The 26,642-nt window shown below is 42.5% G+C and overlaps 1 protein-coding gene across 3 annotated transcripts in view; it reads left to right on the top strand.

Moving 5' to 3' along the window:
* The window catches only part of DAB2 (DAB adaptor protein 2), a 110,589-nt gene that overhangs the window by 78,332 nt on the left and 5,615 nt on the right, over positions 1-26,642 (top strand). For 2 of the 3 annotated variants that reach the window (XM_073681976.1, XM_073681966.1), the window contains 5 exons: positions 4,356-5,033; positions 17,045-17,216; positions 18,423-19,055; positions 23,528-23,640; positions 25,472-25,562. In XM_073681976.1, coding sequence (XP_073538077.1) covers positions 4,356-5,033; positions 17,045-17,216; positions 18,423-19,055; positions 23,528-23,640; positions 25,472-25,540 — 1,665 coding nt within the window. In that variant the 3' untranslated portion in view covers positions 25,541-25,562. The remainder of the gene's footprint in view (positions 1-4,355; positions 5,034-17,044; positions 17,217-18,422; positions 19,056-23,527; positions 23,641-25,471; positions 25,563-26,642) is intronic. The other variant, XM_073681983.1, reaches the window with a different exon arrangement.

The following is a 26,642-nucleotide window of genomic DNA, read 5'->3' as shown; positions in this document are numbered from 1 at the left end:
ACAATGCTCTGTGAGCTAAACACATCAGCAGCAGCTGCACAGATCTCTGCTGGATTGTTACAATGTATCCAGTGCAGACAATGCTCTGTGAGCTAAACACATCAGCAGCAACTGCACAGATCTCTGCTGGATTGTTACAATGTATCCAGTGCAGACAATGCTCTGTGAGCTAAACACATCAGCAGCAGCTGCACAGATCTCTGCTGGATTATTACAATGTATCCAGTGAAGACAATGCTCTGTGAGCGAAACACATCAGCAGCAGCTGCACAGATCACTGCTGGATTGTTACAATGTATCCAGTGTAGACAATGCTCTGTGAGCTAAACACATCAGCAGCAGCTGCACAGATCTCTGCTGGATTGTTACAATGTATCCAGTGCAGACAATGCTCTGTGAGCTAAACACATCAGCAGCAGCTGCACAGATCTCTGCTGGATTATTACAATGTATCCAGTGAAGACAATGCTCTGTGAGCGAAACACATCAGCAGCAGCCGCACAGATCACTGCTGGATTGTTACAATGTATCCAGTGTAGACAATGCTTTGTGAGCTAAACACATCAGCAGCAGCTGCACAGATCTCTGCTGGATTGTTACAATGTATCCAGTGCAGACAATGCTCTGTGAGCTAAACACATCAGCAGCACCTGCACAGATCTCTGCTGGATTATTACAATGTATCCAGTGAAGACAATGCTCTGTGAGCGAAACACATCAGCAGCAGCCGCACAGATCACTGCTGGATTGTTACAATGTATCCAGTGTAGACAATGCTCTGTGAGCTAAACACATCAGCAGCAGCTGCACAGATCTCTGCTGGATTGTTACAATGTATCCAGTGCAGACAATGCTCTGTGAGCTAAACACATCAGCAGCAGCTGCACAGATCTCTGCTGGATTATTACAATGTATCCAGTGAAGACAATGCTCTGTGAGCGAAACACATCAGCAGCAGCCGCACAGATCACTGCTGGATTGTTACAATGTATCCAGTGTAGACAATGCTCTGTGAGCTAAACACATCAGCAGCAGCTGCACAGATCTCTGCTGGATTATTACAATGTATCCAGTGAAGACAATGCTCTGTGAGCGAAACACATCAGCTGCAGCTGCACAGATCTCTGCTGGATTGTTACAATGTATCCAGTGCAGACGATGCTCTGTGAGCTAAACACATCAGCAGCAGCTGCACAGATCTCTGCTGGATTGTTACAATGTATCCAGTGTAGACGATGCTCTGTGAGCTAAACACATCAGCAGCAGCTGCACAGATCTCTGCTGGATTGTTACAATGTATCCACTGCAGACAATGCTCTGTGAGCTAAACACATCAGCAGCAGCTGCACAGATCTCTGCTGGATTATTACAATGTATCCAGTGAAGACAATGCTCTGTGAGCGAAGCACATCAGCTGCAGCTGCACAGATCTCTGCTGGATTGTTACAATGTATCCAGTGCAGACAATGCTCTGTGAGCGAAACACATCAGCTGCAGCTGCACAGATCTCTGCTGGATTGTTACAATGTATCCAGTGGAGACAATGCTCTGTGAGCGAAACACATCAGCAGCAGCCGCACAGATCTCTGCTGGATTGTTACAATGTATCCAGTGTAGACAATGCTCTGTGAGCTAAACACATCAGCAGCAGCTGCACAGATCTCTGCTGGATTGTTACAATGTATCCAGTGCAGACAATGCTCTGTGAGCGAAACACATCAGCTGCAGCTGCACAGATCTCTGCTGGATTGTTACAATGTATCCAGTGCGGACAATGCTCTGTGAGCGAAACACATCAGCAGCAGCTGCACAGATCTCTGCTGGATTGTTACAATGTATCCAGTGCAGACAATGCTCTGTGAGCTAAACACATCAGCAGCAGCTGCACAGATCTCTGCTGGATTGTTACAATGTATCCAGTGCAGACAATGCTCTGTGAGCTAAACACATCAGCAGCAGCTGCACAGATCTCTGCTGGATTGTTACAATGTATCCAGTGTAGACAATGCTCTGTGAGCGAAACACATCAGCAGCAGCTGCACAGATCTCTGCTGGATTGTTACAATGTATCCAGTGCAGACAATGCTCTGTGAGCTAAACACATCAGCAGCAGCTGCACAGATCTCTGCTGGATTGTTACAATGTATCCAGTGCAGACAATGCTCTGTGAGCTAAACACATCAGCAGCAGCTGCACAGATCTCTGCTGGATTGTTACAATGTATCCAGTGTAGACAATGCTCTGTGAGCTAAACACATCAGCAGCAGCTGCACAGATCTCTGCTGGATTGTTACAATGTATCCAGTGCAAACAATGCTCTGTGAGCCAGACATCCCGGACTCCAGAACTGATACTTTGTAGCAACTTCTTCTCTGCATGCCTGTGTGAAGTAACACATGGGATGCCATTGAGTAACATATGCCATCTTTATCTTTCCCGAGGATTAAAGGGGTTGTCCCCTTTCAGTTAGGCTATGTGCACACGAGTATTTGGATGCAGAAATTTCTGAACCATTTCTGCATCTCATGGCAGGAAAAACGCATTGCAGCGTTCAATGCATTTTTGTCGTGTTTTTCATCTGCGTTTTCTACCATTTTTGGACAGCAATGAACGCTATACAGATCGATAATGGATATGATATAGACAGACAGAAAGATATATAGATAGACATATAATTGTACAACCCCCCCCCCCAACATCTTATAAAATTGCACAGATTGGACAGATTTTTATGATTAAATAAATAAATGAAAAACATCTATTTTTGATAACCAGCAAAGGTAAAGCAGACAGCCGGGGGCTGATTTTATCAGGTTGGGAAGGTCCATAGTTATTGGGCTCTTTCCAGCCTAAAAGTACCAGCTTTCAGCTGTCCCAGAAGTGGGGCATCCCATTAGATGTGCCAAGTCTGGTGCTTTGCCCTGCTCTTCCTAATTGCCCTGGTGCGGTGGCAATAACGCTAATGATAGTTGGGGTTTATGTCTGTGAATTGTCAAAAATGACAGCTGACATCAAGCCCTGGAGTTGGTAATGGAGAGGCGTCTATCAGACACCCCCATTACTAACCCGGTAAGAAAAATTAAAAACCACACACAGAAAAATACTTTATTTGAAAAAAAAAAACACTCCCTGACACTTTCCCTGTCTGTCTATTTCATATCTATTATCTGTCTCTATTATCTATTTCTATTGCAGTCATTGCAAGTGAAAATCGTATGCAAAAATGCATAAAAAATGCAGCAAAAAGCGCGTTTTTGCTGCTGCGTTTTCTTGCCAAGAGATGCCGAAATGGTGCTACTCATTGTGTGCACATACCCTAACATTGAGCCACAGGCTGCCTTGTCTTGTCAAAAACATTTTATTTCTATTTTATAATGTAATGATGTAGACAAACAGATCCATATATATAAAAAAGCACTAAAAAAGTAAAATGAAAGGGGTTGTCCTGTCTTCTGCTAAAAGTCTGCAGTCACACTTCTGAATCCTTACAATGAGTCCACCACACGCTGTCCGGATTCTCCGGTGTCGGCTAGAGCAGGCGGTGATTTGCGCACATTCGGTCACTTGCCGACTAGACGTGCTTGGCTTCGCTCAACTCACCTCCATCTAGTCCGATTGTGCCAGAAGTTTGCAAACCTCATACTTGCGGTCAAGTATCCACTCTCTCTCTCTTGCCACCATCACTGGAGAATCCAGACAGTGTGCGGTGTGCGCAGTACAAGGATTCAGAAACCTGCAGTCGCTCTTTGCGACTTTTATTACAAGGTCGGACGACCCCTTTAACTTTCCGGAAAGTTTCTTTTTTTCTTTAAAGTTACTAAAGATAATACATATTTGTAAACAAACCTCACAAACCAGTAAACAACTCTCACATATTGGTCGTCTGAGCAACCGTGACAGTCCGTACAATACAACCAATCCGTTATTTTCGGCTGCGAATAAAAAAAAAAATAATAATTAGTGCAATTGTTTTTTTTTTTTTAATTCTGCATTTAACCCTTAATGAAAATGAATACAAATGTGACTAACGCTTTGTGTGTGGGTAAATGGTGTCTAATATAATATGATTAAAAAAAAAAAAAAGTTTACGTAAAAATAAAAAAGTTCTGACTTTGAATATGGACAGGTGAAGATTCAAAAATTGAAAAACAAACATTTCCAAGGATTAAACTATAAACTTTCCAGAGGCTTTTCTTTCTTTAGGGCTTGTTCACATGGTAAGAATTTTTGCAAGCTTGGATTGTTGGCGTCCGCCTCTGCTGCGCTCACTTTTTCGCTTTCATGCCGCCATTGTGATGATTTCTGTGATTTGCACGCTTGATTTCCTAACCTCTCATTTCTCTTCGTGTCACCAGGAAAGTAATGACATCCTGTTAGTGGATTTAAACACTGAAATCGACACCAATCAGAACTGTGTCAAAGGAAATCCTTTCACCTCCAATGGCATTCTCCACTCCTCCTCCTCTTCTTCTATTCCTCATCCCAAAGCGCAATCACCTTTCTCGCCTGACAACCCATTCGCTTCCAACCTCAGCTTCTTCCCCGCGCCTAATCCAGATCCATTCTGCGATGACCCATTTGCCGCTAAAAATCAATCAGTCTCTGTCTCTTCTTCAGTTGATTCTTCCAAATCTGTCAATCATAAGGCGGAAAGTATCATGAACGGCCCCGGCGCTAACGGCGCCCTCGCTGACGACATTGAGTTTGGACAGCAGTTTGACCAAATTTCGGGCCAATCTGGTAAACAAGAAGCCAAGTCAGAGCAGTGGCCCTTTAAAGCTAGCCAGTCAGGGCCGGTGACGAGGACTCACAACGGTGCGGTAGGACAATGTAGTTCTGCGGGCAGGTCCCAGCCTGACCCCTTCACCGAATCCCCGTCCCAAGGAGGGGACGTGCAAAACGGATCACGAAGGAACTCGGAGGGGAGCAGCGGCCACAAGAAGGACAATGGCAGTCCGCATCCTGCGGACCCTATAACTATTAGCCCCCCACCACAAAGCGCCAAGCCCGGACGAGGAAGGAGAAGCGTCAAGGTGATTATAATAATGTCCATCCAGACTATGAAATGCAAGAATAATGGACAAATGTAGCAGAGCTGAGCAGGTTATGTAATGGAGGTTTACAGTTTTGAAGTCTAGTCTCAGTATAAAATTCTGCAAATTTCAAATTAACTTTGCAATTTCTCACCATTTATTCAAGATCTCTGTTTGCTGTCGGTGAATGAGAACAATCTACAGAGGCAGTAATCCTGTATATAGCCGTTCCTGCTCTCAGCTGATACAATGTATCCAGTGCAGACAATGCTCTGTGAGCGAAACACATCAGCAGCAGCTGCACAGATCTCTGCTGGATTGTTACAATGTATCCAGTGTAGACAATGCTCTGTGAGCGAAACACATCAGCGGCAGCTGCACAGATCTCTGCTGGATTGTTACAATGTATCCAGTGTAGACAATGCTCTGTGAGCTAAACACATCAGCAGCAGATGCACAGATCTCTGCTGGATTGTTACAATGTATCCAGTGCCGACAATGCTCTGTGAGCGAAACACATCAGCAGCAGATGCACAGATCTCTGCTGGATTGTTACAATGTATCCAGAGCAAACAATGCTCTGTGAGCTAAACACATCAGCAGCAGCTGCACAGATCTCTGCTGGATAGTTACAATGTATCCAGTGTAGACAATGCTCTGTGAGCGAAACACATCAGCGGCAGCTGCACAGATCTCTGCTGGATTGTTACAATGTATCCAGTGTAGACAATGCTCTGTGAGCGAAACACATCAGCAGCAGCTGCACAGATCTCTGCTGGATTGTTACAATGTATCCAGAGCAAACAATGCTCTGTGAGCTAAACACATCAGCAGCAGCTGCACAGATCTCTGCTGGATAGTTACAATGTATCCAGTGCAGACAATGCTCTGTGAAATAAACACATCAGCGGCAGCTGCACAGACCTCTGCTGGATTGTTACAATGTATCCAGTGCAGACAATGCTCTGTGAGCTAAACACATCAGCGGTAGCTGCACAGATCTCTGCTGGATTGTTGCAATGTATCCAGTGCAGACAATGCTCTGTGAGCTAAACACATCAGCAGCAGCTGCACAGATCTCTGCTGGATTGTTACAATGTATCCAGTGCAGACAATGCTCTGTGAGCGAAACACATCAGCAGCAGCCGCAGAGATCTCTGCTGGATTGTTATAATGTATCCAGTGCCGACAATGCTCTGTGAGCGAAACACATCAGCAGCAGATGCACAGATCTCTGCTGGATTGTTACAATGTATCCAGAGCAAACAATGCTCTGTGAGCGAAACACATCAGCAGCAGCTGCACAGATCTCTGCTGGATAGTTACAATGTATCCAGTGTAGACAATGCTCTGTGAGCGAAACACATCAGGGGCAGCTGCACAGATCTCTGCTGGATTGTTACAATGTATCCAGTGTAGACAATGCTCTGTGAGCGAAACACATCAGCAGCAGCTGCACAGATCTCTGCTGGATTGTTACAATGTATCCAGAGCAAACAATGCTCTGTGAGCTAAACACATCAGCAGCAGCTGCACAGATCTCTGCTGGATAGTTACAATGTATCCAGTGTAGACAATGCTCTGTGAGCGAAACACATCAGCGGCAGCTGCACAGATCTCTGCTGGATTGTTACAATGTATCCAGTGTAGACAATGCTCTGTGAGCGAAACACATCAGCAGCAGCTGCACAGATCTCTGCTGGATTGTTACAATGTATCCAGAGCAAACAATGCTCTGTGAGCTAAACACATCAGCAGCTGCACAGATCTCTGCTGGATAGTTACAATGTATCCAGTGTAGACAATGCTCTGTGAGCGAAACACATCAGCAGCAGCTGCACAGATCTCTGCTGGATTGTTACAATGTATCCAGTGCAGACAATGCTCTGTGAGCGAAACACATCAGCGGCAGCTGCACAGATCTCTGCTGGATTGTTACAATGTATCCAGTGTAGACAATGCTCTGTCAGCGAAACACATCAGCGGCAGCTGCACAGATCTCTGCTGGATTGTTACAATGTATCCAGTGTAGACAATGCTCTGTGAGCTAAACACATCAGCGGCAGCCGCACAGATCTCTGCTGGATTGTTACAATGTATCCAGTGTTGACAATGCTCTGTGAGCTAAACACATCAGCGGCAGCTGCACAGATCTCTGCTGGATTGTTACAATGTATCCAGTGTAGACAATGCTCTGTGAGCTAAACCCATCAGCGGCAGCTGCACAGATCTCTGCTGGATTGTTACAATGTATCCAGTGTAGACAATGCTCTGTGAGCGAAACACATCAGCGGCAGCTGCACAGATCTCTGCTGGATTGTTACAATGTATCCAGTGTAGACAATGCTCTGTGAGCTAAACCCATCAGCGGCAGCTGCACAGATCTCTGCTGGATTGTTACAATGTATCCAGTGTAGACAATGCTCTGTGAGCGAAACACATCAGCGGCAGCTGCACAGATCTCTGCTGGATTGTTACAATGTATCCAGTGCAGACAATGCTCTGTGAGCGAAACACATCAGCGGCAGCTGCACAGATCTCTGCTGGATTGTTACAATGTATCCAGTGTAGACAATGCTCTGTCAGCGAAACACATCAGCGGCAGCTGCACAGATCTCTGCTGGATTGTTACAATGTATCCAGTGTAGACAATGCTCTGTGAGCTAAACACATCAGCGGCAGCCGCACAGATCTCTGCTGGATTGTTACAATGTATCCAGTGTTGACAATGCTCTGTGAGCTAAACACATCAGCGGCAGCTGCACAGATCTCTGCTGGATTGTTACAATGTATCCAGTGTAGACAATGCTCTGTGAGCTAAACCCATCAGCGGCAGCTGCACAGATCTCTGCTGGATTGTTACAATGTATCCAGTGCAGACAATGCTCTGTGAGCTAAACACATCAGCAGCAGCTGCACAGATCTCTGCTGGATTGTTACAATGTATTCAGTGCAGACAATGCTCTGTGAAATAAACACATCAGCGGCAGCTGCACAGACCTCTGCTGGATTGTTACAATGTATCCAGTGCAGACAATGCTCTGTGAAATAAACACATCAGCGGCAGCTGCACAGACCTCTGCTGGATTGTTACAATGTATCCAGTGCAGACAATGCTCTGTGAGCTAAACACATCAGCAGCAGCTGCACAGATCTCTGCTGGATTGTTACAATGTATCCAGTGCAGACAATGCTCTGTGAAATAAACACATCAGCGGCAGCTGCACAGACCTCTGCTGGATTGTTACAATGTATCCAGTGCAGACAATGCTCTGTGAAATAAACACATCAGCGGCAGCTGCACAGACCTCTGCTGGATTGTTACAATGTATCCAGTGCAGACAATGCTCTGTGAGCTAAACACATCAGCGGTAGCTGCACAGATCTCTGCTGGATTGTTGCAATGTATCCAGTGCAGACAATGCTCTGTGAGCTAAACACATCAGCAGCAGCTGCACAGATCTCTGCTGGATTGTTACAATGTATCCAGTGCAGACAATGCTCTGTGAGCTAAACACATCAGCAGCAGCTGCACAGATCTCTGCTGGATTGTTACAATGTATCCAGTGCAGACAATGATCTGTGAGCGAAACACATCAGCAGCAGCCGCACAGATCTCTGCTGGATTGTTACAATGTATCCAGTGCAGACAATGCTCTGTGAGCGAAACACATCAGCAGCAGCCGCACAGATCTCTGCTGGATTGTTACAATGTATCCAGTGCAGACAATGCTCTGTGAGCGAAACACATCAGCAGCAGCCGCACAGATCTCTGCTGGATCGTTACAATGTATCCAGTGCAGACTATGCTCTGTGAGCGAAACACATCAGCAGCAGCCGCAGAGATCTCTGCTGGATTGTTACAATGTATCCAGTGCAGACAATGCTCTGTGAGCGAAACACATCAGCAGCAGCTGCACAGATCTCTGCTGGATTGTTACAATGTATCCAGTGCAGACAATGATCTGTGAGCGAAACACATCAGCAGCAGCCGCACAGATCTCTGCTGGATTGTTACAATGTATCCAGTGCAGACAATGCTCTGTGAGCGAAACACATCAGCAGCAGCCGCACAGATCTCTGCTGGATTGTTACAATGTATCCAGTGTAGACAATGCTCTGTGAGCCAAACACATCAGCAGCAGCCGCACAGATCTCTGCTGCATTGTTACAATGTATCCAGTGCAGACAATGCTCTGTGAGCCAAACACATCAGCAGCAACCGCACAGATCTCTGCTGGATTGTTACAATGTATCCAGTGTAGACAATGCTCTGTGAGCTAAACACATCAGCAGCAGCTGCACAGATCTCTGCTGGATTGTTACAATGTATCCAGTGCAGACAATGCTCTGTGAGCGAAACACATCAGCAGCAGCTGCACAGATCTCTGCTGGATTGTTACAATGTATCCAGTGCAGGCAATGCTCTGTGAGCCAAACACATCAGCAGCAGCTGCACAGATCTCTGCTGGATTGTTACAATGTATCCAGTGCAGACAATGCTCTGTGAGCGAAACACATCAGCAGCAGCCGCACAGATCTCTGCTGGATTGTTACAATGTATCCAGTGCAGACAATGCTCTGTGAGCGAAACACATCAGCAGCAGCCGCACAGATCTCTGCTGGATTGTTACAATGTATCCAGTGTAGACAATGCTCTGTGAGCCAAACACATCAGCAGCAGCCGCACAGATCTCTGCTGCATTGTTACAATGTATCCAGTGCAGACAATGCTCTGTGAGCCAAACACATCAGCAGCAACCGCACAGATCTCTGCTGGATTGTTACAATGTATCCAGTGTAGACAATGCTCTGTGAGCTAAACACATCAGCAGCAGCTGCACAGATCTCTGCTGGATTGTTACAATGTATCCAGTGCAGACAATGCTCTGTGAGCGAAACACATCAGCAGCAGCTGCACAGATCTCTGCTGGATTGTTACAATGTATCCAGTGCAGGCAATGCTCTGTGAGCCAAACACATCAGCAGCAGCTGCACAGATCTCTGCTGGATTGTTACAATGTATCCAGTGCAGACAATGCTCTGTGAGCCAAACACATCAGCAGCAGCTGCACAGATCTCTGCTGGATTGTTACAATGTATCCAGTGCAGACAATGCTCTGTGAGCCAAACACATCAGCAGCAACTGCACAGATCTCTGCTGGATTGTTACAATGTATCCAGTGTAGACAATGCTCTGTGAGCCAAACACATCAGCAGCAGCTGCACAGATCTCTGCTGGATTGTTACAATGTATCCAGTGTAGACAATGCTCTGTCAGCTAAACACTTCAGCGGCAGCTGCACAGATCTCTGCAGCATTGTTACAATATATCCAGTGCAGACAATGCTCTGTGAGCTAAACACATCAGCGGCAGCTGCACAGATCTCTGCTGGATTATTACAATGTATCCGGTGCAGACAATGCTCTGTGAGCGAAACACATCAGCAGCAGCTGCACAGATCTCTGCTGGATTATTACAATGTATCCGGTGCAGACAATGCTCTGTGTGCTAAACACATCAGCAGCAGCTGCACAGATCTCTGCTGGATTATTACAATGTATCTAGTGCAGACAATGCTCTGTGTGCTAAACACCGGCAGCAGCTGCACAGATCTCTGCTGGATTATTACAATGTATCTAGTGCAGACAATGCTCTGTGAAATAAACACATCAGCGGCAGCTGCACAGATCTCTGCTGGATTATTACAATGTATCCAGTGCAGACAATGCTCTGTGAAATAAACACATCAGCGGCAGCTGCACAGATCTCTGCTGGATTGTTACAATGTATCCGGTGCAGACAATGCTCTGTGAGCTAAACACATCAGCAGTAGCTGCACAGATCTCTGCTGGATTGTTACAATGTGTCCGGTGCAGACAATGCTCTGTGAGCTAAACACATCAGCAGTAGCTGCACAGATCTCTGCTGGATTGTTACAATGTATCCAGTGCAGACAATGCTCTGTGAGCGAAACACATCAGCAGCAGCTGCACAGATCTCTGCTGGATTGTTACAATGTATCCAGTGCAGACAATGCTCTGTGAGCCAAACACATCAGCAGCAGCCGCACAGATCTCTGCTGGATTGTTACAATGTATCCAGTGTAGACAATGCTCTGTGAGCCAAACACATCAGCAGCAGCTGCACAGATCTCTGCTGGATTGTTACAATGTATCCGTGCAGACAATGCTCTATGAGCTAAACATCAGCAGCAGCTGCACAGATCTCTGCTGGATTGTTACAATGTATCCAGTGCAGACAATGCTCTGTGAGCCAAACACATCAGCAGCAGCCGCATAGATCTCTGCTGGATTGTTACAATGTATTCAGTGCAGACAATGCTCTGTGAGCCAAACACATCAGCAGCAGCCGCATAGATCTCTGCTGGATTGTTACAATGTATTCAGTGCAGACAATGCTCTGTGAGCGAAACACATCAGCAGCAGCCGCATAGATCTCTGCTGGATTGTTACAATGTATCCAGTGCAGACAATGCTCTGTGAGCCAAACACATCAGCATCAGCTGCACAGATCTCTGCTGGATTGTTACAATGTATCCAGTGTAGACAATGCTCTGTGAGCGAAACACATCAGCAGCAGCCGCACAGATCTCTGCTGGATTGTTTCAATTTATCCAGTGCAGACAATGCTCTGTGAGCCAAACACATCAGCAGTAACTGCACAGATCTCTGCTGGATTGTTACAATGTATCCGTGCAGACAATGCTCTATGAGCTAAACATCAGCAGCAGCTGCACAGATCTCTGCTGGATTGTTACAATGTATCCAGTGCAGACAATGCTCTGTGAGCTAAACACATCAGCAGCAGCTGCACAGATTTCTGCTGGATTGTTACAATGTATCCAGTGTAGACAATGCTCTGTGAGCCAAACACAGCAGCTGCACAGATCTCTGCTGGATTGCTACAATGTATCCAGTGCAGACAATGCTCTGTGAGCTAAACACATCAGCAGCAGCTGCACAGATCTCTGCTGGATTGTTACAATGTATCAGTGTAGACAATGCTCTGTGAGCGAAACACATCAGCAGCAGCTGTACAGATCTCTGCTGGATTGTTACAATGTATCCAGTGCAGACAATGCTCTGTGAGCTAAACACATCAGCAGCAGCTGCACAGATTTCTGCTGGATTGTTACAATGTATCCAGTGTAGACAATGCTCTGTGAGCCAAACGCAGCAGCTGCACAGATCTCTGCTGGATTGTAACAATGTATCCAGTGCAGACAATGCTCTGTGAGCTAAACACATCAGCAGCTGCCGCACAGATCTCTGCTGGATTGTTTCAATTTATCCAGTGCAGACAATGCTCTGTGAGCCAAACACATCAGCAGTAACTGCACAGATCTCTGCTGGATTGTTACAATGTATCCGTGCAGACAATGCTCTATGAGCTAAACATCAGCAGCAGCTGCACAGATCTCTGCTGGATTGTTACAATGTATCCAGTGCAGACAATGCTCTGTGAGCTAAACACATCAGCAGCAGCTGCACAGATTTCTGCTGGATTGTTACAATGTATCCAGTGTAGACAATGCTCTGTGAGCCAAACACAGCAGCTGCACAGATCTCTGCTGGATTGCTACAATGTATCCAGTGCAGACAATGCTCTGTGAGCTAAACACATCAGCGGCAGCTGTACAGATCTCTGCTGGATTGTTACAATGTATCAGTGTAGACAATGCTCTGTGAGCGAAACACATTAGCAGCAGCTGCACAGATCTCTGCTGGATTGTTACAATGTATCAGTGTAGACAATGCTCTGTGAGCGAAACACATCAGCAGCAGCTGTAAAGATCTCTGCTGGATTGTTACAATGTATCCAGTGCAGACAATGCTCTGTGAGCTAAACACATCAGCAGCAGCTGCACAGATCTCTGCTGGATTGTTACAATGTATCCAGTGCAGACAATGCTCTGTGAGCTAAACACATCAGCAGCAGCTGCACAGATCTCTGCTGGATTGCTACAATGTATCCAGTGCAGACAATGCTCTGTGAGCTAAACACATCAGCAGCAGCTGCACAGATTTCTGCTGGATTGTTACAATGTATCCAGTGTAGACAATGCTCTGTGAGCCAAACGCAGCAGCTGCACAGATCTCTGCTGGATTGCTACAATGTATCCAGTGCAGACAATGCTCTGTGAAATAAACACATCAGCGGCAGCTGCACAGATCTCTGCTGGATTATTACAATGTATCCAGTGTAGACAATGCTCTGTGAGCGAAACACATCAGCAGCAGATGCACAGATCTCTGCTGGTTTGTTACAATGTATCTGTCTGGAGTCCAGGATGTTTCGCTCACAGAGAATTGTCTGCACTGGATACATTGTATCAGCTGAGAGCAGGACCCGCTATGTACAGAGTTACTGTCTCTATAGACTGTTCTCATTCACTAACAGCAAAAAGAGATGGTGAAAAACCGAAAAAAGTTGTAGAACCTTTTATTTAATGATCAAACTTTTTTACTTTATAGAAAACTGGAGATCATACAAAGCAGAAATTACCTGGTAATGGTCCAACATAAAGGAGTTTTCTGACCCGACCAGTACTGCAACATCGTCCTTATGATAGCTCATCAATATCTGATATGTGGGTACCGGGGGGGAGGGGTTCACAGTGCTCAGATGTATACACTGTACACAGCGGGGATGGCACAGCGGGGATGGCACAGCGCCATACACTATGTAGTGGCCGTTCTCAGTAGTGCAGTTTGGCTGTTAATGAAGTAAAAGTGATCTGACCTGCAGTACCGAGAACTGCCACTACACAGAGTATGGCGCTGTGCTGTTTCGGTTCTGCACAGGAGCTGATACCAGCTGATCGGTGGGGGTTTCAGATGCCTCCAATCTGATGTTGATTACCTTAATCCTATGGATTTGTTTTTTTTGCCTACTTATTTGTGCACGTAAAATCTTCAGCACATTACCTTAGCGGGCATGTGGAGGACGTTTTACCAATCTAATCCTAATCCACGTGCTTTGGGGTTTTTTTACATACAGATATTGAGCTGCAATCAGCATTTGCATTTTTGTTGCAGATTTTCACTTTTCAGGGTAACCGGGTGAAATCTGCAGCAAATCCACATGTAACACCGGCAGGAGTTTGCTGCTTGACAGTAAGGTCTGCTACTTGGGGATGTACTACCCAAATACACTGATAATCACCATGGCTGATAGAATAAGATGGAAGCTGGATCCTAATCACCCCCGACGGGCCCTATTCAGTTATAATGGGGTCCGCAAGGTTTCTGTCTCATTGAAAGCCTATTACTCTTTGCTCGTCCTGGAAAGTGACTATCCTGCCGACAGAGTCCTAAAGGGGGCGCCAAATAGTAGAGCCGGATACATAGCAATGGATAAAAATATCTCACTCTATGGCGCCCGAACATAATTGCATTTGCCCCTTTTTTTTGTGTGTGTTTTTTGGTTTTGGTTGTTTTTCTTTTGTGCCTTCTGATCCAATTTAACATTTGCATTTTTTTTTTAAAGTCCCTTTTTGTTTTTTTTCATTTGTTTTTTTGTATCGTGGAATTCAAATGATTTTTCAAAATGATGACACGTGGTTCAAGAATTTTATGCAAAATCTTTATTCTTTTCTTTAAACTTTTTTTCGCAACTTTTTAGCATAAAAAAAAAAAGTCACCTGCTCCTATAATATATGTCGCAAAAACTTTGCAACTTTTTTCAATTGACGAATCAACCATAAACCTCTGGAAACCCCAAATCCACAATGACCAACATCAAAAAATAAATAAACAGGTGAGAACATGTACAATAGACTTTATAAAAAGGCACAAAAAAAACAAAACAATGAAAAGGCACAAATGATAAAAACAGGAAAAAAAACGGCAAAAACAAGACAAAAGGTGCAAATGCTTTAAGGATTCAACATTCCCTTTTTTCTCTATTTTTTTCTGGGTTTCTTTTTGTAAAGTTGTTCTTATTTGAAGTCCATTTTCTACTTGCTCGTCTCTCATTTTTTTCCTTGTTCTACAATGTGTTTGTTTTTTTACCTTTTAGATGTTTACAACCGATTCGTCATTTTTTGCCATTGTTCTCCGGTCCCCACTTTCCTTTTTATTTTTGTTTGCTCTAATTTTTTTTGTGATGATGTTAGAGCTGGGTGTGACATTTTAATGAATCATGCAATTTTTTTTTTCTTTTTTGTTTTTGCTATAAAGAGCATTTTTTTTATTTTTGAGCCAAATTCACGGATCCGCATGCCTCCATTTTTGAAGAATTTGGCACAAAAACAGCAATGAAAAAGTGACTTAAAAAAAAGTCGCACGTGCGGTTGTGAGACCTTTAAAACTTTTTCTTACACTATGTTCACACCACCTTATTTTTAGTCCGAGTGCTGACGATGTTAGTGAAGTTCAGGGACCAAGTAATCTCTTAAAAAAATCTCAGCGTGCAGCAGTCTCTTCCAATATTTTGGATGAGACTCAACTATCCAAGTCTATGGGTGCGCAAAAAAAAATCCTATCAACCATGCAGAATCCGATTTTTATGGATACATTGCCATTACTCAAGAAATCTGTTGGGTCTTGTAAGGGCATATTCACACGTTGCGTTTTTTTTTTATGCAAATGTTCACCTGCGTTTTACAGTACCAGGAAAGTCTATGAGATTTCAGAAATCTCATGCAATCACATTGGTTTGTGAAATACCTTGGTTTTTGCAAAATGCAACATGTCACTTCTTTCAACATTTTTTCAGCGTTTTTGCAGCGTTTTTTACCCATTGAAAGCAATGGATAGTGGAAAAAAACGCTGAAAAAACACTGAAAAAAACGCAGGTATCAGGTTTTGCTGCATTTTTCGTGCCAGAACGTGAAGAAGTTAAATCAGTTTTTTTGTTGTTGTTTTTTTTTTTTTTTTGCACTAAACTTTATCAGCATTATGACATAAAATGATGACATTTTCAGCTAATTTTTTTTTCTTTTTTACTCATGGGGAATTTTTCTTGATGTAATACGCGACTCTAAACTCCGTGGACCTGTTAAGATTTTTTGAAATCTATTTTAAAAAGTTTTCCAAAAGCAGAAATTGTTCTAAAAGAGCCAATATTCTCCTGCGCTCCAGTGACCCCCGTCAGATCCACCAGGGTTTTGACAAGTAGTTTAGGTTTTTTACTTTTATTTTAGAACAATTTTTGCTGATTTTTCACTAACCATTATTTGATACTAAACTATGTTCCATCTGTTGCTTTGTGCCGCCCCGTCCATGTAGCACGGGTAAGTACCGCATTTTACTCCTTGTATCATTGCAGAATGTAAAAAGATTTCATTAATTAGAAGTAAACTCTTCATTAGTAAATATGGTTGTCATTTTGGTTTCTAGCTTAAGTCTCCTTGTCAACTGATTGAGGCGATCAAGCAGCACTTACCCTTCACTGGTAACAGCGCCTGCATTGTGTAGTGGCTGTGCCTGGTATTGCAGCTCAGCAGAGCACTGTATTCCCCCTGTATTGAGCCTCTACACGGCAACATGTACTTCTTCCCCTTCATTTGATCTCAAAGGGGAAATGTCATGATCTAAGCTCCCATCAATTAAAACAGTAGCTACAACTTATCAAAAAAAGTTTTAAAAAGTTAATTTATCCATTAAAGGGTTTGTCCACTTCTTAGAATTATTTTACAAATTGGCGCATAATGGAAAAAATTAATAAAAAAAACACTTTCCTACTGGTCTCCTGTCACCCCTCCATACTTCTGTTGGTGTCCCCTGCCTAGAACCTTGTCCACAATCTGGTATTAAAACTCAGCTCAACTGAAGTGCATGGGATTAAGCTGCAATACCAGACACAACCTGTGAGCAGGGATGGTGCTGTTTTTGGAAAAAAAAAACAGCACTCATGTTTTTTCTAATCTTGAACACCCCCCTTTTTTTAGTTAATTTTTCCACATTGGCTAATTCATATATCGCAATATTATATCTTTTTTATTATTATAGTAACTCTTGTATATATTTTTTCTTTTATACAGCCAACTTCTGATGACCTATTTGGGTCGGACATTTTCTCTTCAAATTCAGGGGCAAATCCTGAAGTGGCCTCATCGGTAGCTATTCCAGCCCCTCCGAGCGCAGTACAGCCCAATCCTCTGGATCTTTTCAATAAAACCGGTCTGTCCACTGTTCCGACCATTGGAGGTCCTGGTGAGTAGGTAACGTTGGGTGGTCAGATATCATCTGTGATGGGGGTCAGGTTAAATATGAGAGAACCTTAAAAAAACCTTATGTAATCCAGTTGATACAATGCACTTAAGGAGGTCTACTTGACCTGGTGGTCCATGTCGTGGCTGGATCTGGTCTTTGTGGCAGGATCTGGGTGTGGTCTTATCATGGACACCTGGTAGACCTTGCATTTATGGCCTTTTTGGAAAAACTTTTTAGTATGATGTATCCATCTGATTTTTTTCTTATATGCCTAAACTTTACAATTTTAGTATTGGGGGGATTTTCCAAGATTCAAGAGTGTTGGAAAACTTTGTTGTTTTGGCCAGTGTAGAAAAATGAACAAGGCGGCTACCATCCTGTCGCCTCTGTTTTCATTTTCCGGGGACCTACAGGGACATAACATGACCAATGATCATGATAGTCCACTAATGCACGGTAGTAGCCAGTCTTGGCTTGACCCAATATGACATTGCCATTCCATGACATGATCGGCTGTCATTGACATGTGAGGTCACACCATCAAGCAGCTGACATCACTCTTCAAAGATCTTAACGAAGGACCAGTCATTTTCAAAACTTCCTGCTCATTCTGGACTTAGGAATCCAGTGGGGCGATCCTCTTCAATGATTGACAGCTGGATCCATATGCACATTCATACAAAGAGCTGTCGAACATTAGGACCACCCAATGGACTGAAGCCCAGAATGAACAGGAATTTTTATAGTTAGTTGGACAAAAACCTACTTTGACAGCTCTAAGTTGGACCTCTACTTGCCATTAGTCCCCTTAACCTACGTAGATCAATTCAACTAAATTTTTTTAAAAAAGCTTTCAGGAAGTTGGCATCTTAGTTTAGAACATACCGATCCTTAATATTTCAATATCAACCCTAAGTTCTAGAAATGACCCCTTAAAAATAATTTTATCCCAGGATATCTGTTACTGCACCCAGTGATCAACTGTGATCGAATCCGAAAGCAACTGTTGGATTTCCCTGCAGTGCCACCGCAGGAGAAATGAAGTATTGCACCTTTCTCATTTAAATGAAGGGAATGTCTGTGTAGTGTATAGAGTGAGAGACACTCTTTATATCTTTTGGGTTCTGGAGGGCAGACAAAAGGAGGCCGCCCATGAGGATATCTAAAAAAAAAGGTTTTAATTTAGATTTTTTCTCTCTCTCTCAGGCTCTCTGCCCATGACTTCACCCCAGACTCAGCAGTGGATTCCGCAGCCTTTGATTTATGGCCAAACCCCAGTTACAATTCCCAACCCTGCTTTGGCGCCACAAAATGGTTACAACCAATCAAATGTTTTCTCAGCTCCATCAGGGATGGCGTCCTGGAGCCAGCCGTCACAATTTATAGTTCCTCCACCAGTACAAAATCCCCCATTGTGGAATCAGCCAGTACCAACATGGAACCAACAGACGACCAACCCCTTCCAAATGAGCATGTTTCCAACTAGACCGCCAACCTTACTCAACTCAACCCCGGGACTAATCCAGTCAGGTCCTGGTTTACCTCCACAACTACCACCAAGACCAGCACCGATAAATGAGTCGCCAAAGAAGGAAAGTGATGCTTTTACTGCTCTGGATCCATTGGGAGAGAAGGAAAGGAAGAATGTAAAAGATATGTTCAAAGACTACCAGTTGGCTAAGCCACCTGCCGTGCCGGCGAGGCGCGGGGAACAGCAGAATAACTCTATAAGCACCTCTGGAGCTTTTTCCAATTATTTTAACAGTAAAGTTGGAATTCCCCAAGAAAGTGCGGACCATGATGACTTTGACATTGGTCAACTATCTTCTAAAGTTAATGGTAACTTGATATTTTGTTTTGAGGCTATACGCACCTTAGAACTTTACCCTTACCCTGCAGCTCACTGTGTCACTTGCAGTCTCTTAGCTAGCCTCTGGCTTGAATTACAAGAGATGGTCAGATCTTTTAAAATTCAAATTCTCCATGTTCAACATTTTTTTTCCAAAATTATTCGGTTAGCGTTTAACTTATTTACAGCGAATCACAATAGTGCAAAGCTTCCAATAGCCCTGCTGTGTCTAACACTCTGAGGTCTCCTATGACTGTATACAACCCTTTCAAACTCTTTAATACAATTACAGTCTTAGTAATGTTATAGTAACCTGACCAGAATTTTCTACTTTTTTTTTTTTTTTTAAATTTACAAAACAGTCCAAAAATTATCCCTCTTAGTCATTTGTGATCAGGCAAACTGATCCGAGCAGAACACTTAATTAATCTGATAGTGTCGTTGTCAGAGGTAACATCATCCTGCTGTTACTGAGATGAATCATGTGCCATATATTCCATGATACTCTCTGCTTACTCCTCACTAGTACTCTTGCCAGAGGCAATAGAGGCCAGTTGTGGTCTGTAAGAGTGCTACTGTCTGGGTGGCCGGTGGTCGTGGTGGTTGTGGTGTTTCTGCTACTGTTAGCAGCTCCAAATTCTTAGTCGTATATATATATATTTTTTCTTTTACAGCTCCCCCGTCCATTGCCGTTTTTACTTGTACCATACATTTTTTACAACACTATAATTAACATTTCACAATCTTTTCAACCCCACCCTTGCCAAAAAGGATGTAACAAGAAATATTGGGTACAGAAGGCGAAAAGTGGCAGCAGACCACAGTATAGGTGTGGCGTATATGGTTGTCAAATTGGTCTAGTGAAACAGGTGTGGAAAAACCTAATGCACAGTTAAATATCTACATTTTTTTTCTTTTTTCTCCTATTTTGATTTAACAAATTTCACCCTCTTTCCCCAAAAAGGATATAACTGAAAAATGAAATGCTAAGTAGGTAGGTACACATCCAGAAAGAAAAATGCAGCAGAAGGCCAGAGTATAAGTGTGGCGTGTACAGTTATCAAATTGGACTTTTACAACAGATGTACAAAAAAAAAAATTCTTCCAACGTGCATACTTTATGAAGTAGACAGTCACAGTTAGAGGTCTGGATTTTCGGGAATTTTCTTTTGCATATATACAAAAACAATTATTCCCCCATCACAAAAATTACTGCACAAGCAATGCAAAAACTTGTCGCTTGAGACATGCAAACACATTGTCTCTGACTTTAATTTCCGATTTTTCTGTAGCAAATAATGCGCTGTCTTGCTTCTCCTTTCTAGTGCATTAAATATGAAGAAAATAAAACCTGTAAATTAAAATGTAACATGAGAAATGCCAGCTCCACCATATCACTGATTTGTCTCGCTGCTGCTGGCACCTCTCCTATGTCTTTCCCAACCAATTGAATCTCTGTATTATTCACAGACTATTACACTCATCTTATTCATTGCTGCAGTTGCACTGTCTGAAGTATTTGTCCAGTGTTTTAGGGCTTACACTTCCTTTCTCTATTGCTGAGCTCTGATGTCTTACTTGCTCTCACTATCCTGATTCACCCTAAATGGCTGCTACATTCCCTGACTTGGCTTTTATACAGACTCTGATAGTCCCTCCTGATTGGCTGCTCTATACCATGTGATAAGATAGCTACAAGGTATTATAAGGAAGCCCGCACAGCCTCGCATGAAGTCACGTGAGCTTTCTGTGTCTGATGCAATCGTCTGCCATTTTTTTGCAATTTTCTAAATACCTAGAGTGCCTGACGTTTGGACACTGAAATTTCCTAATGATTGGTCGATTCTTCTAACAGTAGCTTTCCCCAATTTGTAACGTTCATATGAGTTCCACTGATGTTGCTGCACACACAATCTGTATTTTGCTGCTATATTTGTAGGCTACATCCTCCTGATGCTGCTATACTGCATGTGCTACCTGTATACTGCTGTGCACACAACCTATTTTCTGTTGTTGCTGCTTTATACACAGTCTGTATTCTGCTGCTACAGTATATGTGTAACCTGTCGCACACATACAGCCTGTATTCTGCTGCTCTACAAGTAACCTATATTCTGCTGATGTGTCATACACACAACCTGTATTCTACTGATGCCTGTATTTTCTGTTTTCTTACTTTCAGCATTTCTTTTGCTGCTATATTGTAGCCTGTATTCTGCTTATGTTGCTATAATGTACAATCTATATTCTGTTGATTCCACCATACACACAGCTTGTATTCTGTTGCTACAGTCATGACCGAAAATGTTGTCACCCTTGAAATTGTTCCAGTAATTGAAATGTTTCTCCCAGATAATTATTGCAATTCCACATGTTTTGTTATACACGGGTTTATTTCCTTTGTCTGTATCGGAAAAGCACAAAAAAACAGAGAAAAAAAAGGCAGATCGGACATCACTTCATACAAAACCTCAAAAATAGGCTGGAACACAATTGTTGGCACCTTTCCAAAATTGTGGGTAAACAACTTTGTTTGAAACACGTGATGCTCGTTCAAACTCACGTGTGGCAAGTAACAGGTGTGGGCAATATGAAAATCACACCTGAAACCAGATAAAAGGGGAGAAGGTGACTTAATCTTTGCATTGTGTGTCTGTGTGTGCCACACTAAGCATGGAGAACAGAAAGAGGAGAAGAGAACTGTCTGAGGACTTGAGAACTAAAATTGTTGAACAATATCAACAATCTCAAGGTTACAAAGCCATCTCCAGAGATCTTGATGTTCCTTTGTCCAGGGTGCGCAACATAATCAAGAAGTTTACAACCCATGGCACTGTGGCTAATCTCCCTATACCTGGACGGCAGAGAAAAATTGATGAAAGATTGCAACGCAGGATAGTCCAGATGGTGGAGCTGCTCCAATCAAGTTCCAACGAAATTCAAGCTGTCCTGCAGGCTCAGGGTGCATCAGTGTCAGCGTGAACTATCCGTCGACATTTGAATGAAATGAAACGCTTCAGCAGGAGACCCAGGAGGACCCCACTGCTGACACAGACATAAAAAAGCTAGACTACAGTTTGCCAAAATGAATGTGAGTAAGCCAAAATCCTTCTGGTAAAGCGTCTTGTGGACAGATGAGACCAAGACAGAGCTTTTAGGTAAAGCACATCATTCTGCTGTTTACCGAAAATGGAATGAGGTCTACAAAGAAAAGAGCACAGTACCTACAGTCAAATATGGTGGAGGATCAAAGACGTTTTGGGGTTGTTTTGCTGCCTCTGGCACTGGATGCTCTGAGTGTTTACAAGGCATAATAAAAATCTAAAGATTACTAAACAATTTTGGGTGGCAGTGTAGTGTCCAGTGTCAGAAAGCTGGGTTTGCATCCTAAGTCATGGGTCTTCCAGCAGGACAGTGACCCCAAACTTCAAGAAGCCCCCAGAAATGGATGGAAACAAAGCGCTAGAGAGTTCTGAAGTGGCAGCAATGAGTCCGGATCTAAATACCATTGATCACCTGTGGAGAGATCTTACAATTGCTGTTAGGAGAAGACGTCTTCAGATATGAGAGACCTGGAGCAGATTGTAAGAAGAGTCCAAGATTCCAGCTGAGAGGAGGAAGAAGCTGATGGAAGAGACTGATTGCAGTTATTTATTCCAAAGGTTATGCAACCAAATATTACTTTGAGGGTGCAACAGTTTTGCCCAGCCCATTTTGGGGATTTTGTGTGAAATTTTGTCCAATTTGCCTTTTGTCTCTTTTTTTGTGTTGTTCCAATACACACAAAGGAAATAAACCTGTGTATAACAAAACATGTGGAATTGCAATCATTTTCTGGGAGAAATACTTCATTTTCTTGAACAATTTCAAGGGTGCTAACACTTTTCGGCCATCACTGTATATGTGGAGACTGCATTCTGTTGATATCATCATACGTACAACCTGTTTTCTGCTAACGCTGCTGATCACACAGCCTGTATTCTGCTGCTACAATATATATTTTTTAGTCTGTATTTTGCTGATGCTATTAAATGCACAAATGTTATTCGGCTAAATGCTGCTGTAGACACAGCCTGTATTCTGCTGATGTCAACCATTTATAGCTGCATGCTATACATGCAGCCTGTATTCTGCTGATGTCAACCATTTATAGCTGCATGTTATACATGCAGCCTGTCTTCTGCCGATTCTCCCTTGCACACTGTCTGTGTTCTGTTGCTGTATGTGTAGACTGTATTCTGCTGATGTTGCCGTACACCCAGTGTACTAAACTGATACTACAGTATTCTGCGCTGCTATCATACCCTCAATGCTGCTATTTCTGCTATAATTGTAGCCTGTATTCTGCAGATGCTGCCTGTACTCTGAAGATACAATGACTTATGTCTGTGTAATGATTTCTGTTGTTCTTCCTTTCTGTGTTATTGATATTATTTTATTGCTGAATGTTCTTGCTTATTAGAGCCGCCAAACCCAGCCCCGCGAATGCATTCTCCGCCGGTATCCAAGCCCACGGATGGGCTGTTTGAAGCCCCTTTTGGATCGGGCTCATTTGGCGCTCCTCTGCAAAACTCCGTAAGTAACTTTCTTTGTTCTACCGCTACAAAATAATTATTCCACTGCGGAGTTAATGAGTTGTAGACGGCAAACCCTCTAAGAATAGCAGAATAGCCTTTGCTGACATCCTTAAAGGGGTTGTCCACTTTTTTTTACCATGAGCTGCTATCCCTAGTATGGGGATATTCCATAATAAGGAAATAAATTGGAAAACTATCTAATTTCCTGGAGCTGATTAGAGGTTTAGAGCAGGACGTCTTCCTCAGGTCCCCCGGCAAAGACAAATCAATATCAAGAGTAAAATCCAAATGGCTCAGTATTGATTAAACTTGAATGCCATCCACTTCAATCCACTTACGGACCGATGAACTGTGCACATCATGGTGTTTTCTCCCACCTGGAATAGATATTTAATATTGGCATCCCGTCACACTATTCTCTATTCTCCACTATGGCTCCATGCAAAATTAATTAACAATTTCTTCTCTGTAAGAATACCAGCAAGTGAATGCAGGAAAGTATTTTATTATATTCAGAAATGTATAAAAAATAGCAATCTAAACAGCATGGAGTTTAAGTGATGTGTGTCCTGCATCCTGCACAACCCAGAGTTTCGCCCTTTTGGATTCTTCTGGGGCATCTAGGCAACTCAGTGCAGGAAAGTATTTTATTATATTCAGAAATGTATAAAAAATAGCAATCTAAACAGCATGGAGTTTAAGTGATGTGTGTCCTGCATCCTGCACAACCCAGAGTTTCGCCCTTTTGGATTCTTCTGGGGCATCTAGGCAACTCAGTGCAGGAAAGTATTTTATTATACTCACAAATGTATTAAAAAAAATAGCAATCCAAACAGCATGGAGTTAAAGTGATGTGTGTCCTGCATCCTGTCCAACCCAGGGTTTCGCCCTTCAAACTTCTTCTGGGGCATCTAGGCATGCACTCCAAAAATGGCAGCAATTGTTCTTCTTTTTTATCGCACAACACCGGCATCTGTAAGAAAATGAAAAATGGTACATCAACAAAACTATAATCCATAAAAAAACGCTTTATAAGATTCTAGAACGTTATGAATCACTATAGAGATCGCATTAAGATACTGTATGTCCCGTAATCATTTCTAATTGAAAGTTCACACTTTGCTATTCTAACCTGGTATTAAATAATTTATACAAGTAATTAGGAAAAAGACAGTATTTATGTGATTGCGGAGGCACCATTCCTTTGTCCTCAGTTTCTCTTGATCACGTGGTCAGTTTTCACCAATCAGCTAGACCATGTGATCGGGAGAAACCGAGGGTAGAGGAACAGTGTTGTACTCATAGAACTATGTTTTCTTCTCTGAAAACCGTGTATAAATTTCCGTGTGACATACATGCTCCTGAAGAAGCCAACAGGGTGAAACGCAGAGCCTGCGACACATTGTTAAAGCCTTTTAGAGCACTTTTTTTTTTATATATATATATATTTGTCTGTATAATACAATACTTTGCTGGTTTTGCAATATTACACTATTCTGGCTGTACTTGCCAATACAGCAACAGGATTGTTCATTAGTAATTTGCACCAATGTGAACAGCTTTTCCTGTGCAGCAGAAGTAAGAGCCTATTAGAACAGAGTGATGGGCTGGAAATATTAAAAATATACTCTCCGGTGCAAGAAAACATGTGCACGGTTCGTCAGTCAGCAAGTGGATGCTTTACAGCGTGTCAATTTACTCTGTAAGTTTTCATGCGTTTTCTGTGCGTTTCGCACTTGCGTAGTTTTACTGTCAGTATCGAGACCATTGTGACTGGACTTCTCCTGAGTCTCTAAGTTATGCTTCATGCGAGATCTTTTCTCCCACAGACCTTCACAGCACATCCGATAAAGGCTTCTGATCCATTTGGGGACCCATTTGGAAATCCATTTGCTTAGGAATATATATCTAATGTCTGTTGTAAGTAATCCATTCATCTACTTTTTATTCTTACAATATAAATTAGAATATCCCCAAAATGGAGCGAAATCCTCCTAATGTCATCCTCTGACCCCACCTACCTGCTCGATAGGGGTCACGGCAATTTACAGACAGAGCACTGGAGCCCCCACGGAGTGCTGCACTGAGACTTCACTGTGTCAGGGATTCCCAGTGACCGAGATGTCCAAACGGGATATCAGCAGACGTTCTGCACATAGGCTGGAATTTGTCACGTATCAGCAGACAAAGCCAGAGACTTTGCAAAGCGAATACATTATGTATGCAATGTATGTAGATTATACTGCCATGGTGTATACATTTGGAATGCTGCCACACACTACAAATAAATAACACTGTTATACTGTATACATAAATAATATTACCATACACTACAAATAAATAACACTGCTATACTCTATACATAAATAATATGACCATACACTACAAATAAATAGCACTATCGTTTATTTGTACTGTATGGCCATATACAGTATGATGGTGCTGTTTATTTGTAGTGTATGGTGATATTATTTATGTATACAGTATAGCAGTGTTATTTATTTGTAGTGTATGGTAATATTATTTATGTATACAGTATAACAGTGTTATTTATTTGTAGTGTATGGTAATATTTATGTATACAGTATAACAGTGTTATTTATTTGTACTGTATGGTCATATACAGTATGATAGTGCTATTTATTTGTAGTGTATGGTGATATTATTTATGTATACAGTATAGCAGTGTTATTTATTTGTATGGTATGGTAATATACTGTATACATAAATAATATTACCATACAGTACAAATAAATAACACTGTTATACTGTATACATAAATAATAGTGTTATTTATTTGTACTGTATAGCCATATACAGTATAACACTTATACTGTATACATAAATAATATCACCATACACTACAAATAAATAGCACTATCATACTGTATATGGCCATACAGTATAAATAAATAACACCGTCATACAGTACAAATAAATGATACTGTCATACTGTATACATAAATAATATGACCATACAGCACAAATGAACACTCTTAC

This window comes from Phyllobates terribilis, unplaced genomic scaffold (genome assembly GCF_046119375.1).
Source record: "Phyllobates terribilis strain yellow unplaced genomic scaffold, ASM4611937v1 Scaffold_1__5_contigs__length_1240528914, whole genome shotgun sequence".
In the NCBI taxonomy this organism is placed as follows: domain Eukaryota; kingdom Metazoa; phylum Chordata; class Amphibia; order Anura; family Dendrobatidae; genus Phyllobates; species Phyllobates terribilis.
Note: the sequence above shows the minus strand (reverse complement) of the source record. Positions and strands in the feature narration are given on the sequence as shown.